This window comes from Felis catus, chromosome D2, assembly GCF_018350175.1.
Source record: "Felis catus isolate Fca126 chromosome D2, F.catus_Fca126_mat1.0, whole genome shotgun sequence".
Taxonomy (NCBI): domain Eukaryota; kingdom Metazoa; phylum Chordata; class Mammalia; order Carnivora; family Felidae; genus Felis; species Felis catus.
This window is the reverse complement of record NC_058378.1, coordinates 8,767,012-8,781,155: the sequence shown is the minus strand read 5'-3', so window position 1 is coordinate 8,781,155 and position 14,144 is coordinate 8,767,012. Positions and strand designations below refer to the sequence as shown.

Below are 14,144 nucleotides of genomic sequence, written 5' to 3'. Positions count from 1 at the left end.
TCATGACCTGAGCCAAAGTCGGACGCTTAACCGACTGAGCCACCCAGGCGCCCCCAAAAATGTAAATTTTTAAGAGAACACATAACATCTCTGTTGCTCAGAATGTGGTGCTTAACCCTGGCAGATCTTAACCCTGGCTTAGGCTTGTACACCCTAAGCATCCAGCCCAGGAGCAACGGGTCTCTGTGTCTTACCTTCTTTGCTGAAAGAGAAGGGAGGTTGTACGGTGCAAGTTTCCGTGTTGTGAGGGTGCTGACTTGAGAGCCACACATGGGTTTGGAGGGGCAGGGAGGGGCTGAGTAATGGAAGTGGTCAGATTAGGGAAAAGGCAACTTTTCCTTTTCTGGTCAAAACCTTCCTGTCAGCTTGAATACAATAGACTCGTATCTAAGGAAGAGTGATTTTCCAAGTACAGTAGTGCTGGCTGCCTACCTTCTTCTTCTCTTTCTTATTCTAATTCCTGGCTTAAGAAGTACTTATGAAGCAGTACAGTATTTGTACCCATCGCATATGGTTGAATAACATCCTGCATATTAAGAAATTCACAGTCCTCTTAAATCTGTACCCATGTAGACCTAGATTTCTACACCAAGTCAAATTTCCTTCTCCATTTGGACCCTTCTTTTGTGCCAGTTTGCCCATGAATTGTTGTTTGGCACAGGTGTTTTAAAGTAAAATGCTCTCTGGGGCACCTGGGTGGCTCACTCGTTTAAGCGTCTGACTCTTGATTTTGGCTCAGGTCATGATCTCACAGTTCATGAGTTTGAGCCCCACCTGAGGCTCTGCACTGACAGCATGGAGGCTGCTTGGGTTTCTCTCTCTCCCTCTCTCTCTGCCCCTCACCTGCTTGCGCTCTGTCTCTCTCTGTCTCAAAATAAAATAAACTTAAAAACCAAGTAAAATACTCCATAAATAAATAAATAAATAAATAAATAAATAAAGGCACCTGGGTGGCTCAGTCAGTTGAGCATCTGACTCTTGATTTCAGCTCAGGTCAGGATCTCACAGTTGGTGGGATCAAGTCCTGCATCAGGCTCTGCACCATCAGCATGGAGCCTGCTTGGGATTCAATCTCTCCCTCTGCTCTGGCCCCCCACTCATGCTCTCTTTCTAAATAAATAAACAAAGAAAGAAAGAAATATTAAAATGATAAAGACTAGATTTTCATACTCTACTCAGACAATAGGCTGGAGGATTTCTCCCAACATATCTGTGGAGTACAAAAGCAGTGAAGCAGCAACAGTATTTAAAATGCTAGTCATACAAAGGGTACAATACAATGAAAACAAACCTAGTGGTTAAAAATAGAAGGCAATGAAAGAAAAGCTTGCTTTCTTTATATTCATTTGGAACAAGAGTCAATTCATCAGTTAAGGAATCTACTTTTTGGCTATTATGAAATTTTTAGCAGTTACATTGAAACATAATCCATATACTGTACAACTGACCCACTTAGAGGGTACAGTTCAAAAGCTTTCACCATTTCACAGAGCTGTGCAACCATCCCCGCAGTAAATTTTAGAAGATTCTCATTCCCTGCAAAAGAAAAGTCCATGCCCCTTTGCTGTCACTTGTGATTCTGCCATTCACCCCAGCCCTAGGCAGCCACTATCCACGTTCTATCTCTATAGATTTTCCTTCTGTGAACATTTCATGTTAATACACCTTTGGTGATTGGCTTCTTTCACTTACCATAATATTTTCAAGGTTCATCTATGTTGGAGCATGTATCAGTACTACATTTATTTGCAATAATTGTAATAAGTACCACACTTTGTATTGCCGAGTAATAATCCACTGTAGAGATATACCATATTTAATATGCCAGTTTAGGGGCGCCTGGGTGGCGCAGTCGGTTAAGCGTCCGACTTCAGCCAGGTCACGATCTCGCGGTCCCTGAGTTTGAGCCCCACATCAGGCTCTGGGCTGATGGCTCGGAGCCTGGAGCCTGTTTCCGATTCTGTGTCTCCCTCTCTCTCTGCCCCTCCCCCGTTCATGCTCTGTCTCTCTCTGTCCCAAAAATAAAATAAAAAACATTGAAAAAAAATATGCCAATTCATCAGTTGATGAATCTACTTTTTGGCTATTATGCATAATGCTGCCATGAACATTCACGTCCAAGTTTATGTGAATGTGTTTACATTTCTCTTGGGTATATAGGAATGGAATCACTGGGCTGTATGCTAAGTCTATGTTTAACCATTTGAGGAACTGAGGAACTGCTTGTCCGAGTCGCTGTACTGTTTTACACTAAGGATTTTAGTTAGTTTCCCTTTTTTCTTTCTTTTTCTCTTTTCTTTTCTTTTTTTCTTTTTTCACGTAAGCTCCACACCCTGTGTGGAGCCCAACACAGGGCTTGAACTCAAGACCCTGAGATCGAGACCTGAGCTGAGATCCAGAGTCGGCTGCTTAACTGACTGAGCCACCCAGACACCCTTAGTGTGTCACAGCCTCCCAAGAAGCTACAGGTCACCAGCAATGAACAATTACACTGTAAATCATACTTACTTGTCAATCCTAATTACTCCCTTCCTAAAACTAAGTGATGAGGGAAATGGTAGAGGAAGGAGGGAGAGAGGAGCATATCGTCTCTGGGTGGAATCCACATTTCCCAGGTTGGCGTCCAAGGTCGATTGTGCACACAGTAGGGACCTTACAGTTTTACCTGAGTTTATCTTCAAGATTTGGACCCTTCCAATGTTTCTAGTTGCACTGGATGCAGGTTGTGAAAATCTGTTGACATGAGGTAGGAAGGAAGATAAAAATGGAGCATGACTCAAGGCCTGCTGCCCCTGGGGGCTATCTCTCAGCTCTATGGAAAAAGGGGCTGTGAGCAGAAGCTGACGAACCTTCCACTGAAGACTCTAATGCTGGCAAATACTCAGTATTGCTTAACACCCAGACGGATGAGAGGAATTCTCCTTACTCCTTCACGGGCACTAACACAGGTGAGAACATCTTTGGCAGGATATCAGGAAGCTCTCAAGGTGGCAACCAGAGGCGATATATGGAGGCAGTTTTATGAGCAGAGGACGTTAGTGCATGTAGGTGGGAACAATATGAATAACAGATGTGATTAGAAAATTCTGTCAGGGGCGCCTGGGTGGCGCAGTCGGTTAAGCGTCCGACTTCAGCCAGGTCACGATCTCGCGGTCCGTGAGTTCGAGCCCCGCGTCGGGCTCTGGGCTGATGGCTCAGAGCCTGGAGCCTGTTTCTGATTCTGTGTCTCCCTCTCTCTCTGCCCCTCCCCCGTTCATGCTCTGTTTCTCTCTGTCCCAAAAATAAATAAACGTTGAAAAAAAAATTTAAAGAAAATTCTGTCAGGCTTGTTCCTCGACACCCGTGAGATGCCTCCTCGAATTAGCTGGGTGGGTATCCGAGGGAAGTCACATGCCCTGCACTGAGAAATGTGGTTAAGAGTCAGGGAGTTTTGACTCATTCCAAATAACATGGCTCCATTTGTTGTCCCTGGATAGCGAGATTTCAGGAAACATGAGCAACCAACATAATTTTATCTATTGTTTTCTAATCATTTCTGTCAGCGTTAAGTCCTCAAATAAAAATTGAGTATAACACGTTATATCTCTTCCCTGTTCTTTCCACCTGTGTCCTTTGAGGATCCTGAAAGGATCCAAGCACTGGTTTTGCTGGGGTCACTTGCCTGGACAAGATGGTGTGCACCCAGTATACCTTCTTTGGCACTCCACAGACGCCAGTGGTTCTCTCTCTAGGTTGGCCTACCTGCCCATCTTACCTTCCACTCAGAGCACCCCTGCCCTTCCTCCCCAAGCACCAGATCCAATAATAAGGAAGCTAAACCTTTCCCTGAGATGTACGCTTATTCAATTTAGTCCAGTGGAATGAGTTTACCGTTGCAGCTGGTGTGAGTTGTATTTTCCACTAGAGGCCTCTTGGAAAACAAGAGACTTCGGGGCCTTTTGTCTCTTTCTATTCTTTAATTAATAGGAAAACCTCTCCAACAGGCATTTAGATTGCCTCCAGGATGGAGCATAAAAGAGAATGGGCGACAGTCATTTCCTGTAAAGGAGGTCAGAAGAGGAGAAAGCATGCGGATGGGAGCACGTGGTGTTAACAAGATATAACGGAAAGAAGAGAGGGAGCCCACCCTCTGGCAGAGTGTGGGGTTGGGGTGTTTGGGCATGAGGGTGCATGGTGGTGGGGGTCAGGGTGTAAGCTGAAGTCCTGGATTCTTAAGGTGGAGGGGAAAAAAGCCTGTACTATTCAGTGGTTAGAATGTTAGACCAATCTGGGTTATATATAGTTCGTAACCCGCATGACATTCCGTTAATCAGTAGCTGGGTCTGGAAGACTTAAGGTGCAGCAAATTTTGAAAAAAAAACAGAAACCGCTCCCCCTTTATATTCCATCACCTCTAAGTTATTTATTAATTAAATCTATTGCTTTATTCAAGAATCGATGCTCTGCATACCAGTGATCTCAAGTGCACACAACACTATTGTTTTTTAAATTTATTTATTTATTTTGAGAGAGAGAGAGAGAGCTCGTGAGTGAGCATTAGTGGGGGAGGGACAGAGAGAGAAAGGGGGAGAGAGAGAGAGAATCCCAAGCAGGCTGTGTGATCAGCTCAGAGCCCAACACGGGCCTCAATCCCACGACTGTGAGATCATGACCTGAGCTGAAATCAAGAGTTGGACGCCTAACTGAGCCACCTAGGTGCCCCCACAACAATCTATGTTTAATGCAGAAGATAACATGAAAAGTGTTGTTATATAGTTGCAATTTTTTAAAATATAATTTATTGTCAAATTGGCTAACATACAGTGTATAGAGCATGCTCTAGATTCCCATGATTCATTGCTTACCTACAACACCCAGTGCTCATCCCAACGAGTGCCCTCCTCAATGCCCATCACCCAAAGTGGTAATTTTTCATTTAAAAAAAATCTTGAAGTTTATATAATGTTTTCATTTCTTAGTAAAAATGTTAAATATACTTAAATCTATTGAAATATACTTGACATATAACACTGCAGCTTTAAGGTTGATTTGACACATTTATATACCATAATATGATTGTAGCAATAGTTACCACCTCTATCATGTCATATATTTATCATTTCTTTTCTGTGATATGAGTAATCAAGATCTAGCCTCTTAGTAAGTTTGATGATTATAATACGATATTGTTATCTATAGTCACTATACTACACATTAGATCTCCAGTACTTTCTTATTAATCAGTTGTAAGTTTGTACCCTTAAACATCTCTCCTATTCCCCCAACCCCTGGTAACTGCCATTTAAATTTAAATTAATCGGAGCAGGCAAATCTTTTCCAACCCAGAGGGTGACTGATGGTCTCAGGCTGGGTCAACCGACTTTGGTTTGGTTCACATGGACCCTGATGTCATGGGGCATTCAGTATTTACCTAGAAAACCCCAGTCACCCCAAGCAAATCATGAATTTTGTGGTTTCCTTGAAGATTTTCAGGGTGAAAAGCAGTTTTATATCACCTAATATAAAAACGTCTAGTCGGGGGAAAACCCCTCCATTATTGATGTCATCTGACAAGACCTTCCTCTAGGTCCTTGGCTTCCAAAGGAGCCTTCTGTTCTGCTACTTTCCCATCACCTTGAACCTGGGCATTTTTGAACAAAGCACGTCTTCATCTTACAAGGAAATTTTCCAAATAATGGCCAAGAAAATGAAAATTTTCTCCATAGGATTACGGTCTACAGTGACAAACCAGCATTCTCTCTTTCTCTATTTTGCCTACTCGATCCCTGTCCCTACTGGTGTGATATTTATTTTTCCACATGTTTTAGAGAAATGTATTATTTTGGTTTCTAGCATTTGCGCACAATCCCCTTTTTTATTCTTCATGCTCTGTGTTACAGGGAGGGTGGAATGGAAGCGAAACCTCCCCACGTGCCTCCCAAAACCCTTGTACTGTGATTGCCTGATCCCATGGCTTGTCCTGGGTGTGTTCCTTCTAAATTCAACCTGTTCTCTGCTCTCTTTTCTTCAAACTACGTTCCCAATTCAGTTAATGGGACAGTTGAACTCAGGTTGTATAGGACAGTCTAGATGGAAGACTGTCTGGGGGGAGGAGGCAGAAGTGGGGGAGAAGAGACACCCAGCCCTATGTAGGCTTTGGTGCCCCAGCCTTTGAATGGAAACAGCACTTTGGTGTCTATGCAGGGCCAAACCGTATAGGATCTAAGGGTGGAAAAACATTACAAAAAATGGACCACAGTGTTACAGATGTGAGGAATCTGGCTGCTTTATATAAACATAAAGACAAATGCAAAGCATCACCCAGGGAGGATGACTAAGGGAATGTCACAATGCATAGTGCTCCCAGGAGGTCAATTCGGAACTAGCCCTCTTACCAAGTCCCAGGGCCACCCCCCCACTCCAATCTAGTCCCTGTCTCAGAAAAGCCTGAGTGATCCATGTGTAAACACTCTACGCAGTGGGTTCCTCTGTAAACCTGGTCCAGACTGGTGGCCAGTGGCTCGGTCCAGGCCTACGCCATACCAGTTGAGAAGTATCTTGAACACAAACTACTTGGTGGAGGGGTTTCTGCTTCCCTTCCCGTCACCATCCCACGGGCACCATATCCTGATTTCTCATTCCTCAGGGGAAGATGCTGAAGGGAGGAAGCTTCCAGAATCCAAATGCCTCTCAGACTTTTCCTCTGCTGGCCGCATCTCTGTACCCAGCTCCTGAAGAAACTCCAAGAGGTGCAAAGCGACAGAATCCGCCCCATTTTTAGAAAGCCTGACACTGGCAATTTTTTGCAGCTTATTTTTCATCTTTTCTGTCTCCTTTGAGTCCTGCTTTATTTTCACACCCTGTATGAAATGGTGGATGGCTCTGTCCTCGCTCTTCAGCTGGTAGAGCTGGAAGTTGCCATAGCGCAGGTGGAGGACTTGTTTGGCTACGGGAGAAAGCTCTTTGCAGAATTCCTTTTGGAAGTAGCACTCTGCTTCGTCGTACTGACCTGCTTGTGCATAGAGGCAGGCCAGATAGGAGCAGACACAGGGGTGGTTTGCATCGGCCTCCTCCACTCTCTTCAAATGATACACAGCTTGCTCAATGGCTTCCTGTAACTTTTCTCTTCTCCAGGGCACGCCATTCTTTCCTGTGTCCTGTAGGATATCGAGGACTTTTGCCCTGTAGCAGCACCCAGTGTAGTAATGCAGGTAGGCATTGTTGGGCATGCCTTCTAGAGCCTTTAGAAGCAGTTCGATAGCTTTGTCTAGGGCTCCTTTTCTTTTAAACAGCTTCGCTGCTCCACAAAGCACGTCAGTTGCACACGGGGCCCCCTCCAAAGCTTCCTCCACAAGCCTCTCTCCTTCACCTTCTTCCTTCATCCCCTGAAGTTTCAGAGCCAAGAGCACTTTTGCATACCGGTTGTCAGGATTCAGCTGAATGGCCCGCCTCAGAGGGTCGACGGGATCCTGAGGCAGCGGCCAGGTGTCCAGACGGTAGCTCGCGATGGCCAGGCCAGAGGTGAATTCTGCGCTCTGGGGATTCCTTTCCAGAGCCTTCTCAAAGCACACCTTGGCCCTCTCGTTGTGCTTTCTTCCACACTGTAACCGGGCCCACCCCTCCTCACAGTCCATCTCAGGACTCTCGATTCTGTAGGGGCTGCGGAACTTCTCGCATACCCGTCGCACCTTGTCCACATACATCTGAGCGTCTGCGGGTCTGCCCAGGTGGTAGTAGACCCAGGCGTAGTTTCCCCAGGTGACCAGACTTCTGATGTCTGCCTGCTCCGCGTGCTCCCGCTGGATCAGCTCCTCAGCCCTCTGTAGGCACTCCAGGGCAGCCTCATCGTGGCCTCTGCGGTGTTTTATGTAGGCCAGTATGTTGAACACCGTGGCTTTGAATTCGTTGTTCTGGAACTCCGTCGTGTTACATACCTCGTCTTCAAAGTCATCCAACGACTTTCCTCCCTCCACCAAGTTCCACGTGAAATGGCATTTAAGTTGCCGCAGACAACTCTCCAAGGTGTTTCTGGTGGTCTCACTGGAGGGCGAAACAGAGAGATGGACACTTTGAGACACAGCACGGATTCTCCAGGAGCAGGGCAGACACAACTCCTCTCCTCCTCAAGGGTGTTCACCCCGTTCAAAAGAGAACAATATTTCCTGTTTGTTTCTTTCTATATTTTGGCCTATGCATTAAATGCACAGAGACTCAGGGATTGGGTGACTGGGCGGCAGAGGAATTAGGGAGAGGGCAGTGGTGGAGCTGGGGGAGGGATGCTCTGAGCCCGGGGCTGGGTTTCCCTGAACAAGGTGGTTCGCATCAGGTAGTGCTGGGTCAAGCCTGGGGGAAGGGATTCCAGCCCACGGTGGACCTGATGCGGTTTTGCAGAAAGGCTATTTGATTACTTTATGTTTCTGTTCATCTTACCTAGCATTTACTTCCGTGTTTTTGAAGATGTTAGCTTTAGAATGGTCTATTCTTTTAATGTTTTGCCGGCTTGATTTTAATCTTATTATCCCTCTGAAGTTCAGCTGCATTTTGTCCCCTGTAGTTTTAGTTCCTTAGTTCTTCGTCTGTCCTTTTTAGCATTATTCCTTTCTATAGCCTATCTTATTATTTAAGTTTTCCATATATCCTTAATTGATTTTCTTTGTTTATCCAAACTTTTTTTTAATCCCATTGGCTTTGTCTTGTCTTTTAATTTTATTATATTACTATTATTATTACTATTATTACTATTTTTTTAATGTTTATTTTTGAAAGAGAGAGACAGAGCATGAGCAGGGGAGGGGCAGAGAGAGAGAGACACACAGAATCCGAAGCAGGCTCCAGGCTCTGAGCTGTCAGCACAGAGCCCGACACAGGGCTCAAACTCACAAACTGTGAGATCATGACCTGAACTGAAGTCAGATGCTTAACAAACTGAGCCACCCAGGTGCCCCTGTCTTGTCTTTTTATTAATTCAGCATTCTCTGTCCTCATTTTATCTGCACTTTTACATTTTAACCATTTAAATTGTATTTCAATAATTCTAAATTCTTACTTCTTCTGCTTTTGTATTATTCTACCCCTTAATTTTATTATATATGCTAGCAATGTTTTAAACTTTTATTTTGGAATAAAATATAATCATTTTTTTCTCCCCTCCACCCCCACCTCTATTTCTTAGTCTGATGATTTCTGTTCTTAACATCTCCCATTGTGTTGGTCTATTAAAAATTTTGCATTTGTTGCTTTAATTATCTTTGGAAATTTTATTTTTCCTCTCCTATGGTTTGCTTTCACTCATGGTGTTAGAAGTGCAGCTCTGGGAGGAGGCTCAGAAGACAGCTAGCATCTTCTGTTATGGGAAATGCTCCTTTTCCCTTAAGGTACTCTTGAAACTCTTCTGGAAGAATTTTCCATTCGCTTCAGTGTTAGTTCTTTAAAATGGAATGGAATGGAATAGAATGGAATAAAATAAAATAAAATATAAAATAAAATAAAAACTCTCCACCCCAAAACCCCATCTTAGATAACTTCAGCGATGAGAAGGTTAAAAATCATCAACTGCCCCAAATCGTTTCTCTGCATTGCCTATGTATTGGAGTCCCTGAAATGTTGCTCTTTCTCACTTAAAAAAATTTTTTTTTCTTCAGGGTATATGTTAATTAACCCTTTTATGAGGAGCTGATATTCTAAGTGTTATCAATTCTGACATAGGCAAGCAGTAGATATCTGGGAAGTTACATAACGTGGCAAATACCGCTGTTGAAATGTTGTCCAAATGGAAGATTATATTCCTCCATTTTCTTCCTGTCCCCTATCTTTCACTTTTGATACCCTCCCCCACCCCCACCCCCCAATTTGATGACTAGATCAGGGCTGGGCACCCAAACTCAAGTGGAAGCTGGAAATGGAAGTGCAAGGGAGCTGGTTTTCTGGAGTCAAAGAGAGCACCGTGCACACTGGAGGTGTCATGGCGTCCACGATCTGCAGCACACAATGGAGTGGCTGTGACTGGATACACATGCACAGGACAGAGACTCTGGGGCTTCCAAGCTCTCCTTTGTCCTGTTCTGGCCCTCTAGAACAGTGGCTGGCTCTAGTCATGTGTGTGGGTCCTGTGAGCCCTTCTAGGAACTTTAAATCAGTCCCTGTTCATTTCTGTTACTTGAATCAGATGGAGACTCAACTACCCCAGGTAGAATAAACAGAAGAGATGAAGGAAAATGGGTAGGAGTTCCTGCCTGGGGAAGGACCCTCTGTCCTTTCAAAGCCCTGGATAGGTCTTAGTGAAAAGCCAGGATGTCTGAGCCTCTTGATGTAATATGGGGGTTGATGTGTGTGTGTGTGTGTGTGTGTGTGTGTGTGTGTGTGTGTGAGCCCAGGAGAGTGCCTGGTGTGGTTTCTGTCACTGTAATGACAGCAGCCTCCCCTTGAAAAGTTCACGTCTGACCTGATCTATTTTCCTTCTCAATAAGGTTTCAGGAAGATTCCCTTAGCACGTAAGCTCTTTAGCAGCTTTCCCATTCTATAAAAGAAACAGAGTGAATACAGTTGAAATTATTGCCAACATATAAAGCATATGGTCAATTGTGCATTTGCAGGAGAGAGACACTTACTATACACACTTAAGTAAAATCCCTTTGAGCAGCCATTCAAAAGCATCCAATTTCACTGCGTGATTATGGGCTTTTATTTCTACCAGTGAATCAGAAGCTGGTTCCAGACACTTGCTTCCTGGATTCAGACTTGTGAAAATTATGCTCCTGATACCTCTAGAAGCACCAACTGTATACACACAACACTTTCTTCCCCTGCTTCTGGTCTGGATGAAAGCCACGGTGATGGTTGTTTACTGGGCTCAGAGCCAATGCCGTTACCAGTGTCTTAGAGCAGTTAGAAATGGACATCCTTGGACCTCAACCTAGGATTACCAAATCCGAATCTGAAGTGGGGGCTTGAGCCCAGGAATGGTCTTCAGCAAGCCCTCCAATTAGATCTCATGCGTGCTCAAATTAGAGAACCACTACCTTAGAGTGCAGGGCCAGTGCCTGGTGACAGTGCCCATAGCTAAGGGACCAAAGACAATTAGGAGAGATACTGATGGGTCTGTGTTCTTAAGGGGAAGACTCTAAGAGAGACCACGCTGAAATTCTAAGAAATATTTCTAAATATTCTGAGTTACTCTCAAACAGACATCTGGAAATAGATCAAATCTTTCTCTTTCTTATCAGACACACATGTAGAGGAGCAGAAAATAATATCATTTCAAGAAGAGAGAGCAGGAAACTTATAGAAGGAGGGCAATGTATCCCCTAGGAAGTAAGTGCCGGGGTGGGTGTCTCCAGATTCTGGAGCTCCCAGGCCTGAGGCATAGGCATCTAGTCTGTTCACCCCACCCTCACGCTGGAGAAAACAGAAATCTCCCTTCCTACCCTTCTTCCTTCCTGGGAAATCTTATGTTTCTGAGGTGTGAGAGCATTTTTGAGGTGGGGGCTATTTTCTCCAAGCACCCTGCCTCCAATTCATACTTCAGAGAGAAGGACTCTAGCTAATCAGTAGCATTTGGAGGTAAAATATATTTCTATTGAGTGAATGAATACATTTTACCAGCCCTAATACAAATCTGAGATGAATGAGCACATTAAAAGTAAAATCTAGCTTAGCATGAGCTGGGGTTGCTACCCAGAGTACATTTTAACAATATCTGCCCAAAAGAGATTGTTCGTTAAATAAGAATCCTATTAAAAGCCCCCACTTAATCCTTTCAAAACAAAAGAGAGTCTACAGGAGCAATTCCCCCAGATCCATCTTTACATGAAGCACCTGCCTGATAAAGCATCTCTCTCTCTCTGCCTTTCCCCCACTCCCTCCCTCCTCTGGACCTCAGCTGTCAGCTTCCCTGGGAGAGACGCCCTAACAAAGCTTGACTGCGTGGGGCAGAAAATAACAGAAATAAGCCAGCCAGCTTTGGTAAGACAAACACACGACTACAGACAGATGCGCAGCAAGGCTACAGGCAAACACTAAAGCAAAACAAATCGGGAACTCGTGTTTCAGGAGCATGGCTGTAGAGGATTTGCATTCCACAACGAGATTGCTTGGACATTTTCAACACGATCAGAGCAGGCGAATCTTTACCTCATGATCACGGGGCACTTCTCAACTGTTCTGAAAGGCTGCAGCTCAGGCCACTGTGCTCTCCAGAAATCTTCCTCCTCTGCCTCAGAGAGATGCTAAGGAGACCTATATATGGAAGCATCACCTGGTTTCTTTACCTCGCTTTCTCCCGCAGTTGGCTTGAGGAAAGAGAAACTGAAACTGGAAAGTGAAACTGGCAAGACTCCTAGGGAAAATGAACCTTGAGTAAGGGCCAAGCCTATAGCACCCCCGCGGCCCCACCCTGCAGTGAGTCAGAACTTCCTCTTTGTGACTGTTGTGATGTCCTAGATCAGCTGACATCAAGGCAGCCCAGCGTGGAGAAGGATGCATACACGTATCAAGCACCAAGCACCCTGCTTCATTACTGTAATGTTAACCCATCCTCACTCTGCCCGCCCTTATCACCAGTGTGGCCCACAGACCCCTGTAAGGGTTGGGGTTTGTGTTGGTTTCCTTCACCACCGAATCTCCAGTCCCTGCAATAATACCCAGCACGTGGCAGGCATTCAAAGGGTAGAAGCTGAACGAATGACTAAATGATTGGAACTGTGGGCTCTGATGTCACCTGTCTGGATTTGAACCCGGGCTCCATGTATATGCCGTGATGCTGGAAATTATTGAACGTTTCCCTGTGCATTAGTTTGTTCTCCTGTGAAATGGGGATCCCACTACTCCTACCAACTCGTAATGGTGTTGTGAGCATCAAATGGGTGAAAGCATGAGATGTCCTCAGAATAACGCCTGGCACGTGATAAGTACACACTAGTTTTTTTATCATACTTGAGAGCTGAAATCATTAACCAAAGAGACCAGAAGGGAAATCTTTGATGTTGCCTTTTCTGGAGCTTTAGCTCCTCTGTCCATCCACCATCCGCCCATCATGATCACTAACCTAAGCCAAACCCGTGCAAGTTGTGGGCTTCCCTGAGCACCGCAACATTTAAAATCCCTCGGGTCGCCCCGGTATCCAGCACCCGCACATTGCAATGCGCAGCCACGGAGGTTCGTGACGATGGAGGACAGCTACTTTCTTTGCCTTTTCCTTATTCAAACCCTTGATCGCAAAGGGGTTACCGTGTGCCTAGACCCAAGAGGACAAGAGGTAACAGCACCAGGCGTCGCTGAGGCCGGGAAATTACACAGAGCACGAGTGAAACCTATTCTCCACAACAGGTAGTTCCATCCTGGAGATAGCATTATTTATGGTAGGCTTTGTATTCATAGGGGTGGGTGCAAGCAACAGCTAGGTTCATTGACAATCCTCTGCCCTTTTATCGGGACACACGGCCAAAGCTATCCCGGTTGGAAACCCTTACTTTTAGGTGTCATTCAGGAGTTACCAGTTCTAGTATGTATTTATAGAAATGCATGTTAGATGTACAGGAACCACTGCAGAAGGAAACTAGGAACATTATAGAGTTTGTTGTTTGTATTGAATCTGCATTCAAGAAAACTATTGGACAGAAGTGTTTAAATCTTATTATACGGGTAGCAGGTTGGGGGCAAGCAGGCTATAGCTGTGTTGTGAGATGCCCGGAACTATTGTTCTACTCTTTGGAAATCTATCCGGCCAGTGGCTTTGTATAATGGGTTCATGACACGATGTACCAGCTGCTCTGGCAGCCGGGGTAGTGTCAGAATATGCAGTGTGGATGCAAAATAGAAACTGAAAAAGAAAACCCAACTCTCTCCTGGTAATATTTCTATTTTGAGAAAAATGAAACTGAACTCCCTGAGAGTTGCGATTATTCTGGCTCTTACAACTATTGATGTGTCTGTGTCCAGAATACAGGGTCCCTGTCTCAGCCTAGACTAAGAGAGAGTCCTTGTTTGCCGTTCTGAGAGTGGGGAGGGCCACCTGAGTGGCTACATCAAGTGCAAAGTGGTATAATACTCTAGTTCCCATGTTGCCATCAGACACAAGAAGTATCAGCATCCGGCCATCAAAAAGAATGGAATCTTGGCAATGACATGGATGGAACTAGAGGGTATTATGCTAAGCGAAATAAGTCAGA

General features: G+C 44.8%; 1 protein-coding gene across 1 annotated transcript; it reads right to left on the bottom strand.

Annotated features, from left to right (window-relative positions):
- Positions 1 to 6,240: 6,240 nt before the first annotated feature.
- On the bottom strand, positions 6,241 to 12,324 carry IFIT2 (interferon induced protein with tetratricopeptide repeats 2). The gene is made up of 2 exons (XM_006937718.5): positions 12,109 to 12,324; positions 6,241 to 8,019 (listed from the first exon to the last, which is right to left on the bottom strand). Exons 1-2 carry the CDS (start codon positions 12,111 to 12,113, stop codon positions 6,615 to 6,617), a joined length of 1,410 nt encoding a protein of 469 aa, XP_006937780.3. The 5' UTR covers positions 12,114 to 12,324; the 3' UTR covers positions 6,241 to 6,614.
- Between the last annotated feature and the right edge of the window lie 1,820 nt (positions 12,325 to 14,144).